Here is a 15198-nt window from a genome sequence, read left to right as displayed (position 1 = left end):
GTGCCAGGCGCATGGTTCAAAGGGGTTGTCCATAGTCTCCTAATTAATCATGGGTGTGTTTTGGGCGTAACATGCAATAAAACAATCAGAGTGTCATCTCCCATTCCCTTTAAAAGCCAGGTGCACTTGCACCTTGGCGGACTGCTATTATGATGGCGCATTTGTCAGGTAGTAAGAAGGAACGCTTCTCTGCAGAGGAAATGGATCTGCTCATGCACAAAGTGAAAGCGCACGATCCATAAGGAGCACACTGGCCTCTGCTGCTCCTGGACCTTCCTGTGGCCAGCCCCAGACTACTAGTTTAAGATCCTGTTCATTAATTTGTTACAAATGTATTTTCGTTTGGTTTTGAAAAGGTTTATTTTTAATTACAGCTTTGGTCATGGAGTAACAGGTCTAATCAGCAGGGTTTTAATTGCTGAAAGTATGGAAATCTGATCACTGTACTCTCAAAAATGTTATAATATTTGTTAAATATTGTTCAAAAATTAAATCATTAATTTTAATCATGTAAAGAATCATCAACACAGTTATCAGGACTTGATCAGCTCTCCAAGGTGCTGATCCTGCTGCTGGCAGCAGCTAGAAGCTGTGCAGATGTATTTTCTTCTTAAGTTTAATCATTGTTTTCACCTAATTTATTTCCTCATGTGTTCCTCATGTCATCATGTATTGATGCAGCAGGAAATCTGCAATCTGTGTCTGATCCGTTGTTGTCCGTCTGTTTAAATACCTATGTGTATTGCCACGATTTGGTCAAATAATTACACAATTTTATCTGTCATGACTGCAATTAATTAATTCTGATAAATATTATGATGAAGCATTATGACGTATTTTTTAAAATATGATGTACACAATAATAATCGTTCACATTGTAATCCTTTTATTTGTAATCTTTTACATATCTGTACGCTGCTGTGCGTCCTGTACCTGCGCCATTGACTTTAGACCACGTTTTTGTTGGTCAATAGGGTTGTTGGGCGGCTGTGGCTCAGGAGGTAGAGCGGGTCAGAAGATCGGCGGTTCGATTCCCGGCTCCTCCAGTCCACATGCCGATGTGTCCTTGGGCAAGACACTTGCCATCAGTGTATGAATGTGTGTGAATGGTTAGCTTCCTCTGATGGGCAGGTTGGGACCTTGGATGGTAGCCCCTGTACCATTCAGTGTATGAATTTGTGTGAATGGGTGAATGTGATTCGTAGTGTAAAAAGCGCTTTGAGTGGTCAGAAGACTAGAAAGGCGCTATACAACTACAGTCCATTTACCATTTACCAATAGCGTAATTGCTCTCTGCTGAGGCAAGATAGCAATGCGCCAACAATGCGCCTGACCACACCTCACTTTAAGACCACATGCCCATGGGCACTCTGATGGTCGCAAGTGCATTTGCTATTTGGACAATGTGGGTGCTGGACGGGAAAGTGACAACTGTGTTGGTCTTAAACTAACAAAGACACTGGCGTTGTGCTTGGCGCCGCTTTGTGCCACTTTGCGCCGCTTTGCGCCGCTTTGCACCAGGCATAAGATAGGGCCCTAATACTGGTCCATGATTGACTCCAAACTAGTTTTGATGTCACAAATCATGCTCGTGGGTACACGCCTGAAACTGTAAATTTTCGGTGAGCACAGTCCTTCAGCAGATGAACTTGAAAACAGTCTTCTAGTGCCAAACTCTGCAAATACATCATTCTGCACAGTGAAGCTCAAACATCCAACTGTAGGAACAAAAAGAAAAACATATTTTTGAGTGGAGGGGGACTTTAAATAGAGTTTTAAGGTACTTGTACCTTTACCCAAGTAAAATTTTGAATGCAGGACTTTCACTCATAACTGAATATTTTCTACCCATACACTTACATCCTCAAAAAGATCATTTCACATGTGGATTGAAACATTTCACATTTGTACATGACATGTATCTTACAATTAACATGTGATCAAAGACATATTTTCAAAAATGTGATAAAATCATGTCGTCAGCTTTACATGTACATTATGTACATGTTTAGTATGTACAGTTTCACATGTGAACTGAAACATCTTGCATATGACATTTTGATTTAATATGTAATAGTTTAACATTCTTAGAACTTAAAATTCATATGTGACAAAAGAGAACATGTTTCCATCTTTACTTGTGACTTGGTAAACTCATGTTTGTGAATAATTTAATATTATAGAAAATGGTGTGAAAAATACATTTGTAAGATAAAAACGTCCAAGCAGAACAAATGCATAAATGAATGAGTGTGCAGATAGATAAATGAATAAACAAATACAAAATACTATGGGTACTTCATCATTTCTCAGAGAATGCCCAAGTCTACGTGTTGATGATAGGTGGTTGGTGAGAGAGATTCTTCTAAGTACAACCACCCTCAACTGTTTTCTTCGCAAAGTAGCCTTGAGAAATACATCCAGCCTTGTTGGTCTTTGTTTGTGGAGCCAGTTAATTTTCTAATTAGTCTCCAACAAACCCCAACCATCGTTGACTCATGCATGTGTGTTACCCAGATGTCTCTCGCAATCCGATGGCACCAGCCTGGGCTTGGAGAGAGAGAAAGAGAGAGGATGAGGGCGGAGGATGATATTGATGATAATAATGACAGTTGTGCCATTGGTGATGATGATGATTATACTATTATCTGCTAACCTAACATTACATTTGATGTGGGAGATGTGTTAGAGTGTGTGCCAGCTTTATGCACAGACTGGAAGACTTGAAACGACTGCTTATTTTGATAGGTGCTTCCCAAAGTGGTGACCACAGCAGTAGAAGGGAAACGACTAGAGAAAAGAGGGAAAGATGAGGCTCCTAACGAGCGCAGGCTGATTTCAGGGTGTTTGGACTGGCAAGCGGGGCAGAGAAATGGGGAGGAACAAGGGATGGAGGGTAGAGGAGATGACAGAGGAGAAGGAGGATAGGATGAAGAAATAGAGGAGGAGGTCAGAACAAATGTAAGATGAAAGAGGAACACTGATTCATTAAAACAATAAGATATTATATATGTTTTTAGGTAGTTATTTCTTGTATTTTTAGGACTAATTATCAAAAGCAGAAATTAATGGGGTTTGAGACAATTTGAAGAGTTTATCATCTCCTTGAAATTTGAATTCTCCTCACTTTTTGTGTAAAAACAACAATAATTTTGCAGTTGTTGTGCATATTTTTCAATTTTTCAAAACAGAATAAAACCATTTTTGTGGTCATACAAACACTCAGAGTTAGTTGTGTACAGTTAGCGATTTAAGACGTCCATCCCCACATTCAGCATTGTGAGGCCCTATCAGGCTGTTATGTTTGTATTCTACTTGGAAAGTGGAAACTAGGCTAATTGCTAGTTTGCCTAGCTTGCTAATGTTTGCACTGACTCCCACTAGAAGTTACTTTTTGTTCATGTAAATTCAACAGCATCTGAGTCATCAGCAGCTCCTGCACACTCACTGTTTGTTACTCGGAAATTCACCCCAGCTGTAGGGGGCGCTATGCAGAAAAGTAAATACACAAGTAAAAAACAAACACCATAATTTCAGTCCAACTTGAGGTTTTCGTCTGTTGTTCCATGTGTGCATGTTTTTAAATGTTAGATTTGACTTTGTGAAGACCCGTGCATTCATGTAGGAAGTATAGGCAAGGACTTGTATACGTGTGTGTGTGTGTGTGGCCTGCAGTCTCACTAACAGACAGTGTCAAATAGGTAGTATGGACTCAGTGTCACCCTCAACAACCTAGTTGACCCCTGCATCCTCCTCACCAGCTCCACACAGCACAGACACAACGTGCGCACACACACACACACACACACACACACACACACACACACACACACACACTGGAGTGGATATGTTAATAGATGTTTAAGATGGAAAGATGGAATACAGTTGTTAATGTGTTTCCAGCATACCTTTGGTGTAACTTTTTCTGTTCATGTTTTTGTGTCTCACAGTACAAATATTTGTGTGTTGAGACATTTTACAAGACTAACAAGTGACACCATGGCTGAGGCTCTCAGCTACACCATCAATGTGTTCCTCTGCTGTGCCGCAGATGAATTATTGATGCTTATTGACTGTGACTTTAAAATCTCTGTAGATCATCTTGTTTTGGCGATATGAAGAAGTGTTTGCAGTTCAGCCTGAAGCATTATGGCGTCCTATTCACTGGATTTTCTGTTGATAAAATTTTTATTTTTGTATATTCAGCTGCTGTCTTTGTTCATGACAACTACACAGTTATTATTAGTCAGGTAGTCAGTTATGGTATTTATTGTATCATGCACATATTAGTGCTCAGCAACTCATGATAGAAATACAATTGACACATTTGTCACTCTTGAACATAACTGTTAACATAAAGCATTACATTAGGTGGGTTTCCATCCACCTATATTACTATAATACATATTTTATGTGCACTTTCAATTTGTGCATAAAAAAAATCAGTGGGAAAATTGAAAAAGATATCAAAATATTCAAATACAGTTTTCATACTTGGCTAAGGGAGAAAAGTTTGCTTATTGATAAAAGCAAAATGCAACACAGTGCAATGATAACAGACTTAAAGAGATGTATGTCCAAAATGTGTTTTTCACAGTTTGAGATATGACTGGCGCTCTTTATTTGTCACCTTGTCATTCTTCTGCAATGGTTAATTGACCCCCAACTGGAGAGTTAGAGCAACCATCTGTTTATCTCGATGAACCAATAGCTAATATTTGCATAACAGTAGTTGATAAAAACACACATTCATTCTCATTTTCTTTATTGAATTTTATGTAAATTCAGTTAAAAATTGCAATACATTTGAATGGAAACCTGGCTATAGCAAAAAAGAACTTTGTCCTCTGTCCCAAACTCTCTGCCAGTTTTTATAATATTCCAACCAGAAGAACTCTTATTAAATGAAGGACATCTCGCTAAAAGATGTACCCTTAAATCATCATATAATTAACAACAAAACATGGAATGGACTTCAATTACAAATTACATAACAACATAACAGCTAACCTTTTCTCTTCAGGAAGACCATTAACCCTACCTGCTTCTGTAGCTACCGGTAGTGTACCTGAACGTAACTTTTGGTTTGGTTCTGTTTCACACAAAATGTCCCAGTAAAAGATCTCTCGTGAGCTGCTGTTAAGACATATTCACAAGTCTGTTCCAAAGTCAAATCATTTCATATTTATGTCTGACGTTCACACAACCTCAAATATGAGAGACATAAACTTGTTTTATTTATGTATTCCAAACAAACTGTTGTTGCTGCATCTTGAAATGTCACACATGCATCACTACTTGTGCAGTAGGTGTTTAGGTTGTAGGTTAAATCACTATTGTGTTTCATCAGCAGAAAAATGATTGTCAGTACAAAACAACAAAACAATGTCAGTTAAAGGAGGCTGAGGTCTTTTTCACTGGTTCATAACAGCGGGCTGAAGTCAGGAGAAGGAGGCATTGCAGTAGTGAAGGTGTTCCTTGCTGACAGTTAGATGAGCCCTGCCTTCTTCCCCCCAGTTAGACCACAGCCTGGGCTATCTTTAGCCAGGACACCAGGGCAACGGTGCTGGCTTTATGGCCACATCCCAGCCCAATGTGGCCGGGACTAACTGCCGGGATGGGTGAGGGTTTGGCATGGCAGGGCTGAGCTCTGGCGGGGGAGGACTTTACCCTGGGTCAGAAAACACAAGCAGGAGAGGAACTGAAACCTGGGCGAGGAGGGGGGAGGAAGGATGGAGTGAGAGGGAGAGAGAGAGAGGGGGAACACTGTTGAAATAGATGTGGGGTTTGAGCTGTGTTTTTACTGCAGGTTAGTGTACAGACCTCTCACTCTGCACCAGGTATAATGCTGTCTTTGCAGGTTTAACAATAATTCTCTTTCAAATCATTTAATAATTAAGATAAACCATAAAATTGCATTATCTTGACAGAGCCTTCACTCATTCACTCTATCATATCTGTTAACATTTGTTACAATAATCTACAGCTTTCACCGATCTTTGGGAACAAACGAGTTTTATTAGACTTGAACATTTTTATTTCAAAATTGTATTCAGCTAATAAATTAATAATAATAAATAAATAACAAGTGCTTCAAAATTGTACTTCAGGACAGTACTTGAGTAAATGTACTTAGTTACTTTCCACCACTGCGGTCTGGTTTATCTACTCATTGTTTCAGCCTTGCTGTAAATGCTTTGCTCTCCAAAAAATGGTGCTCACAATTAATATACAGTTTTTTGCGCAGGTTATTTTCTCTCTCTCTCTCTCTGTCTCTCTCTCTCTCTATATATATACACACACACACACACACACACACACATATATATATATATATATACACACATAGAGTATATACAGTATATATATATATCATTAATTGTTAATATACTGTATTTTTGTACTTAAATCTGAAGTTGTTTTAATATATGTCATGTCTTTGCTCTCCTATTAGTATTCCTGATGATGTGAACACAGTTAAAAAACAATGCAATGTGTAGTTGTTATCCTCATCCTACTCCCTGTGTCCATAATGACCCCACATTCCCACAGAGGTTTGTAAAAAAATTTACTGGAAATGTTTTCTGACTTGTTGCATAGAAGTGAGCCGAAGGCGGCCATGCTGCCTTCATCCTCCCGGTCAATGTGGTTAGTAAAGCATGACCTGCCAGCCACCCCTCCACCCCCTGCCCTCCTCTCTCTGGAGTCACTTGACTGGTGCAAAGACCCCTGACTCCACCACTGCAAATGACTCCCATTTTCCCTCCCTTTTTCATCATCCTTTTATCCTTCATTCCTCTCTGGTTTACCTCGTTTCTGCTCCACACTCAACCCCCACCCCCCCCCTTCACTCCTTCACTCTCCGTTCTGTGGTTCCCTATCTTTGACTTGCTGGTTTACTGAAGCTTTCTCCCACACTCTCATTCCTTATCTAGCTGCTTCTATCTATCCATTTGAAAAGTCCCTGATTTGGTACACTCCCTCTCCAGGTCCATCTTAAATTTGCACATATTTATGTTTGACATGCTAGTAATGAGTTCTTTGTTATATTGTTTTAAGTAATGTTAAAATTTGAAATAATGCTGTTGCTTTATTTTGCTTTCATGTTGTGCTCTAAATATACTGCATAGGTTTTTTTTTTTTACCTTTTTGAGAAAATCCTGTCAAGTTTCTTGCTGACTATTTATTTTATTATTTTTTTCTGTTAAATTGAATAACTAAATAGATTAATTAAATAGAAGCCTCATCGAGATTAAAAATCCGATTTTCAAGAAAGTCCTGGCTAAGATAGACATTAATAACAATGATTTACAGACAGATGTCACGAAACGTACCACAAAATCAGAATTAAACGAAAATGTGACTATAGTAAGTAATGAATAAAATTTCTTATACAATCATGTAAAACATTTGATGCCAAAAACAACCTAAATGGCACCTTACATAAGAACTAAGAAAAAATCACCACACTTGGCAGTAAAGCTGGTTTCATTTCAAACATATTTGTCTATTAGAGAGTAGGCAACATGTATTCTGATATGTAACCTTTACGGTTTTCATACATGACACTGAATGTCTCTTGTGCCATCAATAGTAATTTTCTATGTTTTAGCTCATATGTTTGTGCAACATGTTCATCTCCTCAGATCACTTCACAACCCCCACCACTCCCCCTGCCCCCTCCCCATGAGTGCGGCTGTTGTCACTTAAGCTCTGGACAGTGAACTCACTTTCTATATTTAGGGTGTTCGTATAGTTTAGTCAAGCAGCTTCTGTTGCCGCAGGGTCCTGCTACACCAACGGTTCTGCAGCTGATGCCATTTAACTCACTCTGGTTGGGCCTGGTTTGGCCCTGTGCACTGCCATCAGCACCACAAAGCATCTGACAAGCATTTTACCTTGAAACCCCTCTCACATGTTACTCTGTGTGGCTGCAGCAGGCAATGAAGGGGTTAATACCAGTCACTCAGCATGCGGGAGCCGTAGCAGGCGGGCAGGCAGTGCAGAGGCTGACCTCTGACCCCACAGGAAAGGAATGTGGAAACTCTTTCATCCAGGACAGAAACCAAAGACACCCAGGCGGTTGGAAAGTGGCGGTTCAATTCTGCTTTCACCGTTTTTGATTAGGGGAAGTAAGCAGAGGTTCCATGTGAATGTGCTGTGGAGTATTTGTTGTAGAGGCGTCTGCCATTTTGGAATGAAGTTCCATCCTGCAGTTGCATCTTTGTTACTTTGTGATCACTACAGTGAGGGTGAAGTGTGATTAGCGGTTGGAAATGGCTGCAGTTGTGCTGTTTGTGCTGGTGGAAAACCCTGGTTATAGGGCACTATGTGCTGTGATCTGTAATCTACTACTACCTATGTACTGTATGTCTAATTAGGTGGTCGATGATAAACACCAGTACTTACATAAAGATTCCATCTATGTTTAATTCTTTTGTTTTCAATTGATCTTTTAACCCACTATAGACCTTTCAAATTAGAGAACATAAAGTACCATTAATTGTACAATTACTTTTTTAAAATATTAAATCTGAATCTTACTCCATGTTATAGTTCATTTCTGTTTTTTATGTAATTTAGAAATGAAGCAGGGTCAGTGTTGGTGTTGTTCATTGTCTGTGGATGACCAGTAAACAAGCAGGCCTGTAATCTAATAGGATATGCTACAACTTTGATGATGTTTTTGAAGCAACAGTAGATATTCAAAGGGCTTCCATGCAAAGAGTAAAATTCACAGAAATAAGAATTCTGTCCTATTCTGTCATCTCAAGTTTACCATGAGTGGAAAACATGGGAATCTGATCAACACCTTCAGATGATAGTTTGTCTGCTAGAAGCTGAGCAAAACATCACTGAAACTAACAGCAAGCATTTGTTGTCCCATATCACCTGATTTAGACAGAAATTCCAAGCATGTGTAGCCAGCATCCAATTTCTCTTCTTCCTCTCTTCAAAGCAGTGAGGAGAAGAATGTGGCAACTTTTACTTGTTATGCAGACCACTGGGAATGACTTGACAGAGAAAGAGAGCCCACTTTTACTTAACAAGTGCTCAAACATGAGTACTAATGGCAAAGATTTTCAAGGTTAGGTGGAATTAAAAGCTGATTTAATAGAAACATAACAACTACATTTGGCCTTTGTAACAGAAGGAAATTTTAATGACTGACTACCAATTGTTTAAGTGTAGCATAAACATGTTTTGAATATTGTGCCTTTAACCCTGTTGTTAAGATTTATTAGCAATACATAGGGGTCTTTCATCACAATATGTGACTGTATATCTGTATTTATGACACTTAGGTCCTATATGACTTTTTACACTTTGGAGGAATGTCAGGTTCCTTATGTTGACTGCAAGGAAAATATGAAAAATTGAATAGATAATTACAATAGTATGATATGTCAATTACATATTAAAGATGTGCCCTGTTTACCATGTGCACACATAAGTGATGGGTATTCTTTCTGTGAGACCAGTGTTTGAACATCTGGAGCTTGTACTGTATATCACAGTTGATCTAAGCTGCAGACTGATGGTGATGGATTTACTGTACAAACAACAGAGAGGGTTGACAGTGAGTGAGTGAGTGAGTGAGTGAGTGAGTGAATGAACCATGTGGAGTAGGAGCATGTGAGAGAAAGCTCAGCCAGATTGGTTGATTGATACATAATGTGGAACATGCAGAAGTGTATGAAGTGTTTCTTCAAGTAGAGAGGCACATGAGAAAGGCCCTAATGCACAGGTTGGTCAGTCCTTTGACATAATGAGCTTGTTGAGTTGTGGAAACATGAGAGAGGGTGTCAATTTATTGGCTGATAGAAAATCAATAATCACAGGGGTTGGCTGAGAAAATATACTTGGTGATATATAGGAGTCAGGGAAGTGTAGACTTCAAATGACAGTTCAGTCTACATATCTCCATTGTAAAAGTACTAACTTACTAACAGTGGTGGAAGAAGTATTAAGATCCTTTACTTCAGTAAAAGTACCAATACAGCAATGTAAAAATATTGTATTGGGAGCAAAATGTACTGAAAGTATAAAAGTAGTAGTGGTTGTGGTCGTGGTTTGGTCCCTCTGATTGATGTATTAATATACATGACATCATTAGATTATTGATACTGAAGCATCAGTGTCTAAGCAGCATGCTACTGTTGTAGCTCCTGGAGGTGGAGCTAGTTTGAACTACTGTATTTACAGTTAGCTAGTTTAGTTCAGTGGTTCCCAACCTAGCGGTCGGATAGGACTTGTCTCTAATCTTTGATTTTTGGTGAAATACTGAAATGTGACCCTGACTACACACTGCTTTTTGTAGGACATCAAAAGCCAAAAAGATTGGAAACCATTGGTTTCATCTTTAACAATGTGTGGTATTTTGAAAGCTTGTTATATTATCCATTGTGTCAAATCTTCATCTGAAAAGTAACTAAAGCTGTCAAATAAATGTGTTGTAGAAAGTACAATATTTCTCTCTGAGATGCAGTGGAAGTATAAAATCTCATAAAATGGAAATGCTCAAGTAAAGTACAAATACTTGAAAATTGGAGCGACTTAAGTACAGTACTTGAGTAAATGTACCAAGTTACTTTCCTACTATCTAATCATACTAAGGCAAAAAGTAGTAACTACAGAAATGGTGAAGTTAAGAGATATGTAACAAACAGAAAGGTTATAATGCCATTATTTGACCTTTTGAGGCAGATAATTTTACCCCAAAAATCACTGGCATAGATTTAACATGATATTTAAAAGAAATGTAGATACTGCACTCTGGATCCTCTTGCCTGAAAATGCAGGACCTACAAACAAAGGGTGTTCTTCCATCTTTCTTGGCTGTTCCATCTTATCGATTCTAACTAGTTTGTTCAAGAAATTATTTACTTTGATTATTTATAGTTCTTAACTTATCTCATCTTAACTTCTATCCTAAGTGGCTATCCTAAGTGGCTAAGGCTAGTGACCTTTTAGCCAGCCCCATTTATGACTAACGGGACTCCGTACCTCACAGTGATTCAGTCACATGGCATTCCCCCAAGCAAACTTTGGTGGAATAATGAACACATTTTTTCCCCTATTATCCAGGTATTTTCATGATCTCACAGATATCTACTGTGTGACCAGAAAAATAAAATATTTTCTTGGAGCAAGACAAACTTTTAAATCCAATATTTCCATACTGCTATCGTTACAACCTTTGCAGCGGACTTTTACTCTTGTGAAGTACTTTGTGACCTTGCTCTGTGAAAGGTGCTGTACCAAATAAACTTAACTTAATTACTTACTTACTTAATGTACATTACAAGAAGAGGGAGATATTGGAAATGTTGGATTTAAATGTTGATTTTGCTTTAAGCTATCATTTTATCATTATGGGTAGAAAATTGTCATCTGTTAGATCACAAAAGTACCTTTGTTGATGCAACCCACTGCCAAATAACAGGTCAAAATCTAGTTTTGGAATTTGGAAAAAGGGAATACTATCTGACTTAATAATGTACAGAATGCTGAGATCACAAATGGGGCTAACTTTTAGTAGGACTATTTAAGCTGTTTTTTCTTTTCTTCACCATAATTAGATTTAACTACTGCCTCATTTAGTTATGCTGGAAATCAACTTAAGATGTTGGTTAATTAAAAAATTATGAACCAACAGAGAAAGTTAGGGAGAAAATACTTTCACTTGATCAACTCAATTTGGACCAAATACCTAGTTAACTTACTGCTTTTTGGCTTTGTTGATTTTTGTTTGGTGGATTGGTTGTCATGTCTAATTACTATTTTATTATTACTGCTATATTTCGTTTCAGCGTTGATAAAAGCAAGATTTTGGAGAGGAAAAACTACTCTTAGCAGGTACTGGTGACGTATAAGAAATGTATAAGAAACATTTAAATTGTAGTGATCAGAAAAATGTATGTATATGTATCTTATGTGTACACACACACACACACACACACACATATATATATATATATATATATATATATATACATACATACTATACTTTTTTATGACATTTTGACATGACGCTGAAAAGCACAGGTGTAAATAATGAAAATAATGAAATCAATTATGACTGAATTCCATTTAGTTGCTTCAGTTTCCGGGTTCACTGTCACACTTTCGTGACTTACTGTGACACTGGAGAACAGACAACTCAAAATGAACACCACTCTCAAACATACAACATGAGACATAAAAACATATTTAAAAGTTATTAGCATTAAAAAATGCATATCAAGCACAGCAACATTGCTGGGCCAAAGTTGGTATTTGTTGTTAAATCAAATTAGATTTAATATGTATTTTGGAAATTAAAATTTGTACTGTGTTAAATCTAAATAAAGAGGAATTTAGAAGTGTGGTGTGACGGTCAGAGATGGAAGGTAACTAAAACATTTTAATTGAAAAGAAAGAGTTCATAAGGGTATGTATACATAATGCAGGCATAAAGCTATTGCATAGGTCACTTAGGTTTGACTGTTCAGAACTTAGAGCATCCATATCCATGTGCGAACTCACCGCTCCACACGGTCTGTCATGGTGTGTCCTTTGTGTTCAAGCTCTATTTGGTTTATTTCTATAACTTGACGGTGTGGATTCTCTTCATTGTACTGTATCTGGCTGTCTGTGTGTGCGCCTTTGTGAGTGTGTTTGAGCATGCCGGGAGGGTGTGTACATGATGTTGCATTCGGCGTGACCAGAACTGTGCGTGTTGTATGTGCTGTTGTGTGCGGAGGAGAGAGGCAGGGCGACACGGCATGGTTCAGGCCAGGAATGTGCGATGTGGGTAGGCTGTACAATAGAGCCGGGCTCCCTGAGGGTGGTCAATGGGACGGGTGTCACCCTCCTGCACCCTCCCCACTGGGTGATGACCACCACACAACGCTACAGCTGTCAGGTCCTTTTAACCACCACTGTAAACACACATACATTATGAGAACAAACACACATGTATGCACATGTACACACTTACACATCAATGGGCAAGTATATCTTGTGTAGAAGAAATTACATGAACACACACACAACGCTCATATGTAGATGTTTAAGCCACACTTACCAACCAGTGGATATTTGTATGTGTACCTACAGTATATGTCTGCATGTAAACATGTAAATATAATAAGCATCTGTGTGTGTGTGCATTCTGTTACATATACCCACATGTGTTTACGGTACTTATATGCACTCTCGGTTCATGTGACTGACTCTCAGAGCCTGGCTGACATTGCCATCAGTGCTGTGTCCGTTCAACCTTGGACTTAGCTGGTATGTTAGCGATGAGGGGTCACAGAGGTCACTGAGGGTAAATAAGGGAAGACAGTGTGTCCAACACAAGTTAATATAGTTTGTGGTATATATTGATGAACAGATTTTAAAACCAGTAGGTCATTTTTCACTTACAGTTTAGTTTTTTTTGTGACAATTTTAAGCTGTTGTTGTCAGGAATTTGTTGAATTTAGGGTGACAGGTAGTTCTAGGAAGCCTGAGTTTTGGTGTAAACACTGCCCACCCCCACCCTCTCCCACCTGCCACAACCCTCCTCCCTCCACCCTGGGGGTTGTGTGTGTTTCTGTGTTTTCCTAAGGATTACAGGAGCATTATCCAGTTTCATAACAAGTACATACATGTACACATGTCCACATACACAAGGCTGGCTTTGTGCAAGATGCTGTCATCTGAAGACACACATGAAAAGGGATGAGGCTGGATAATTATGCTTAGTCTTCACATATGGTTTTACAAGTAAAGATACTATGCTGTGTATGTGACTGAGAATCATCATTCACAAAAATGTGTTTTTGCTAATCCTTGACCTGTCATGTCAGTCAGACTTGTCATTCAGCTCCCCCTAGTGACCTCAAAGGAAACTTGCTTTTGAAGTGGAATTTGCAAACAAAACATCATTTTTCAAGTCAAATCAGTTGAATATAGACCGAAGATGTTTCATTTTCAACTTGCTTTCACTGTGGGATTTTGTCAAAGCTTTCAAATAGAAGCACACTGGACTTACCTTCATGTTTGTTATGTTTGCTCTCTCCTTGCAGGACAGTAAAGATGCAGAGCAGTATTTCCCACTCACCGCCAACCATAGCTGTTGGGACTGGGTGAGGAGGAGGAGAAATAAAGAGAGAGAAGGAGAGGAGCAACTGAAGCAGAGAGTTATAAAAGGAAAGTGCAACATATGTGAAGAAGGACAAATAGGATTTTAAAAAACAGGTAAAAAAGTAAGTTTTATGAGAAAAATGTGTTCAATGTTCAATGCCCAAAAACTTTCCAACAGTTTGAAATCATATACCTTGCATCTCACCACAGATTTGGGCTCACCTCGATGTGTCTGCTAGACCACTGGCCCCTCCTGTGAGTTGTTGGTCACGTTCTTTTTTCGACGAAGCCCCCACAACTTTCCACGTTGAGCCTGCAAGGCAGGGGAGCCATAAGTGGATTTTCATGGCAGCGGCACTCTAGGGCTGCCATGGCAGCTACTGCCGCCGATGCCTCACACCGTATTACCGCACTGACGCCGGAGGAAGAGGGACGACGGACTGCCGCCAAGCTGTTTGGGAGCACCGCCCCGCTGCCACGGACAGAGAGAGAGAGAGAGAGAGAGAAGTGGAAAGAGAGAGAGAGGGAGAGGGAGGAAGAAGGAACAGAAGAGGTAGGGAGAGTGAGCGGGAACGAGTGTTTGGTGTGCGGGGCCCTGTTCGGTTCACAGGAGAAGCTCCGGCTCCACGCCTTGAGTCACACAGGAGAGAAACCCTTCCACTGCTCGCAGCCACACTGTCCCAAGGCCTTCAGCTCCAAATACAAACTCTTCAGGTACTGAGCATTAATCATGTTACTCAGTTCACATCCTTTTAAATATAACAGGCTATGTGGCTTCTTTAGCTTTCTCACAATTCTGTCTTTAAAGCATCTCTAATCAGTATTTTTATAATGGATCATATGATGACATGACATATGTGAAAGGTGTCATTTGTAGTGATGAACCCACAAAGAATATTCACCCATCTCTGCATTTCCCCTCAGCTCTGCAGAGCTTCTTTTAGCATCTTTCAGCTCATTGTTTTGGTTTTATGGCAACTTCACTGTTTTGGTTCAGTTTCACCACTCTGTTATTACTGTTATTTTCAGCCACAACAGGCAGCAGTTTTCAGCCAAAAGACTCTGATAAACCCACTGTACATT

General features: G+C 39.1%; 1 protein-coding gene across 1 annotated transcript in view; it reads left to right on the top strand.

Annotated features, from left to right (window-relative positions):
- Positions 1–15198, top strand: part of plagl2 (pleiomorphic adenoma gene-like 2) — a 52573-nt gene that overhangs the window by 29998 nt on the left and 7377 nt on the right. The window contains exons 2-3 of the mRNA XM_044352672.1: positions 14058–14229; positions 14326–14829. Of these exons, the coding sequence (XP_044208607.1) occupies positions 14486–14829 (344 nt within the window). The 5' untranslated portion in view covers positions 14058–14229; positions 14326–14485. The remainder of the gene's footprint in view (positions 1–14057; positions 14230–14325; positions 14830–15198) is intronic.

Source organism: Thunnus albacares, chromosome 5, assembly GCF_914725855.1.
Source record: "Thunnus albacares chromosome 5, fThuAlb1.1, whole genome shotgun sequence".
Lineage (NCBI taxonomy): Eukaryota > Metazoa > Chordata > Actinopteri > Scombriformes > Scombridae > Thunnus > Thunnus albacares.
The sequence above is the reverse complement of the archived record's forward strand: the minus strand, read 5'-3'. Positions and strand labels throughout refer to the sequence as shown.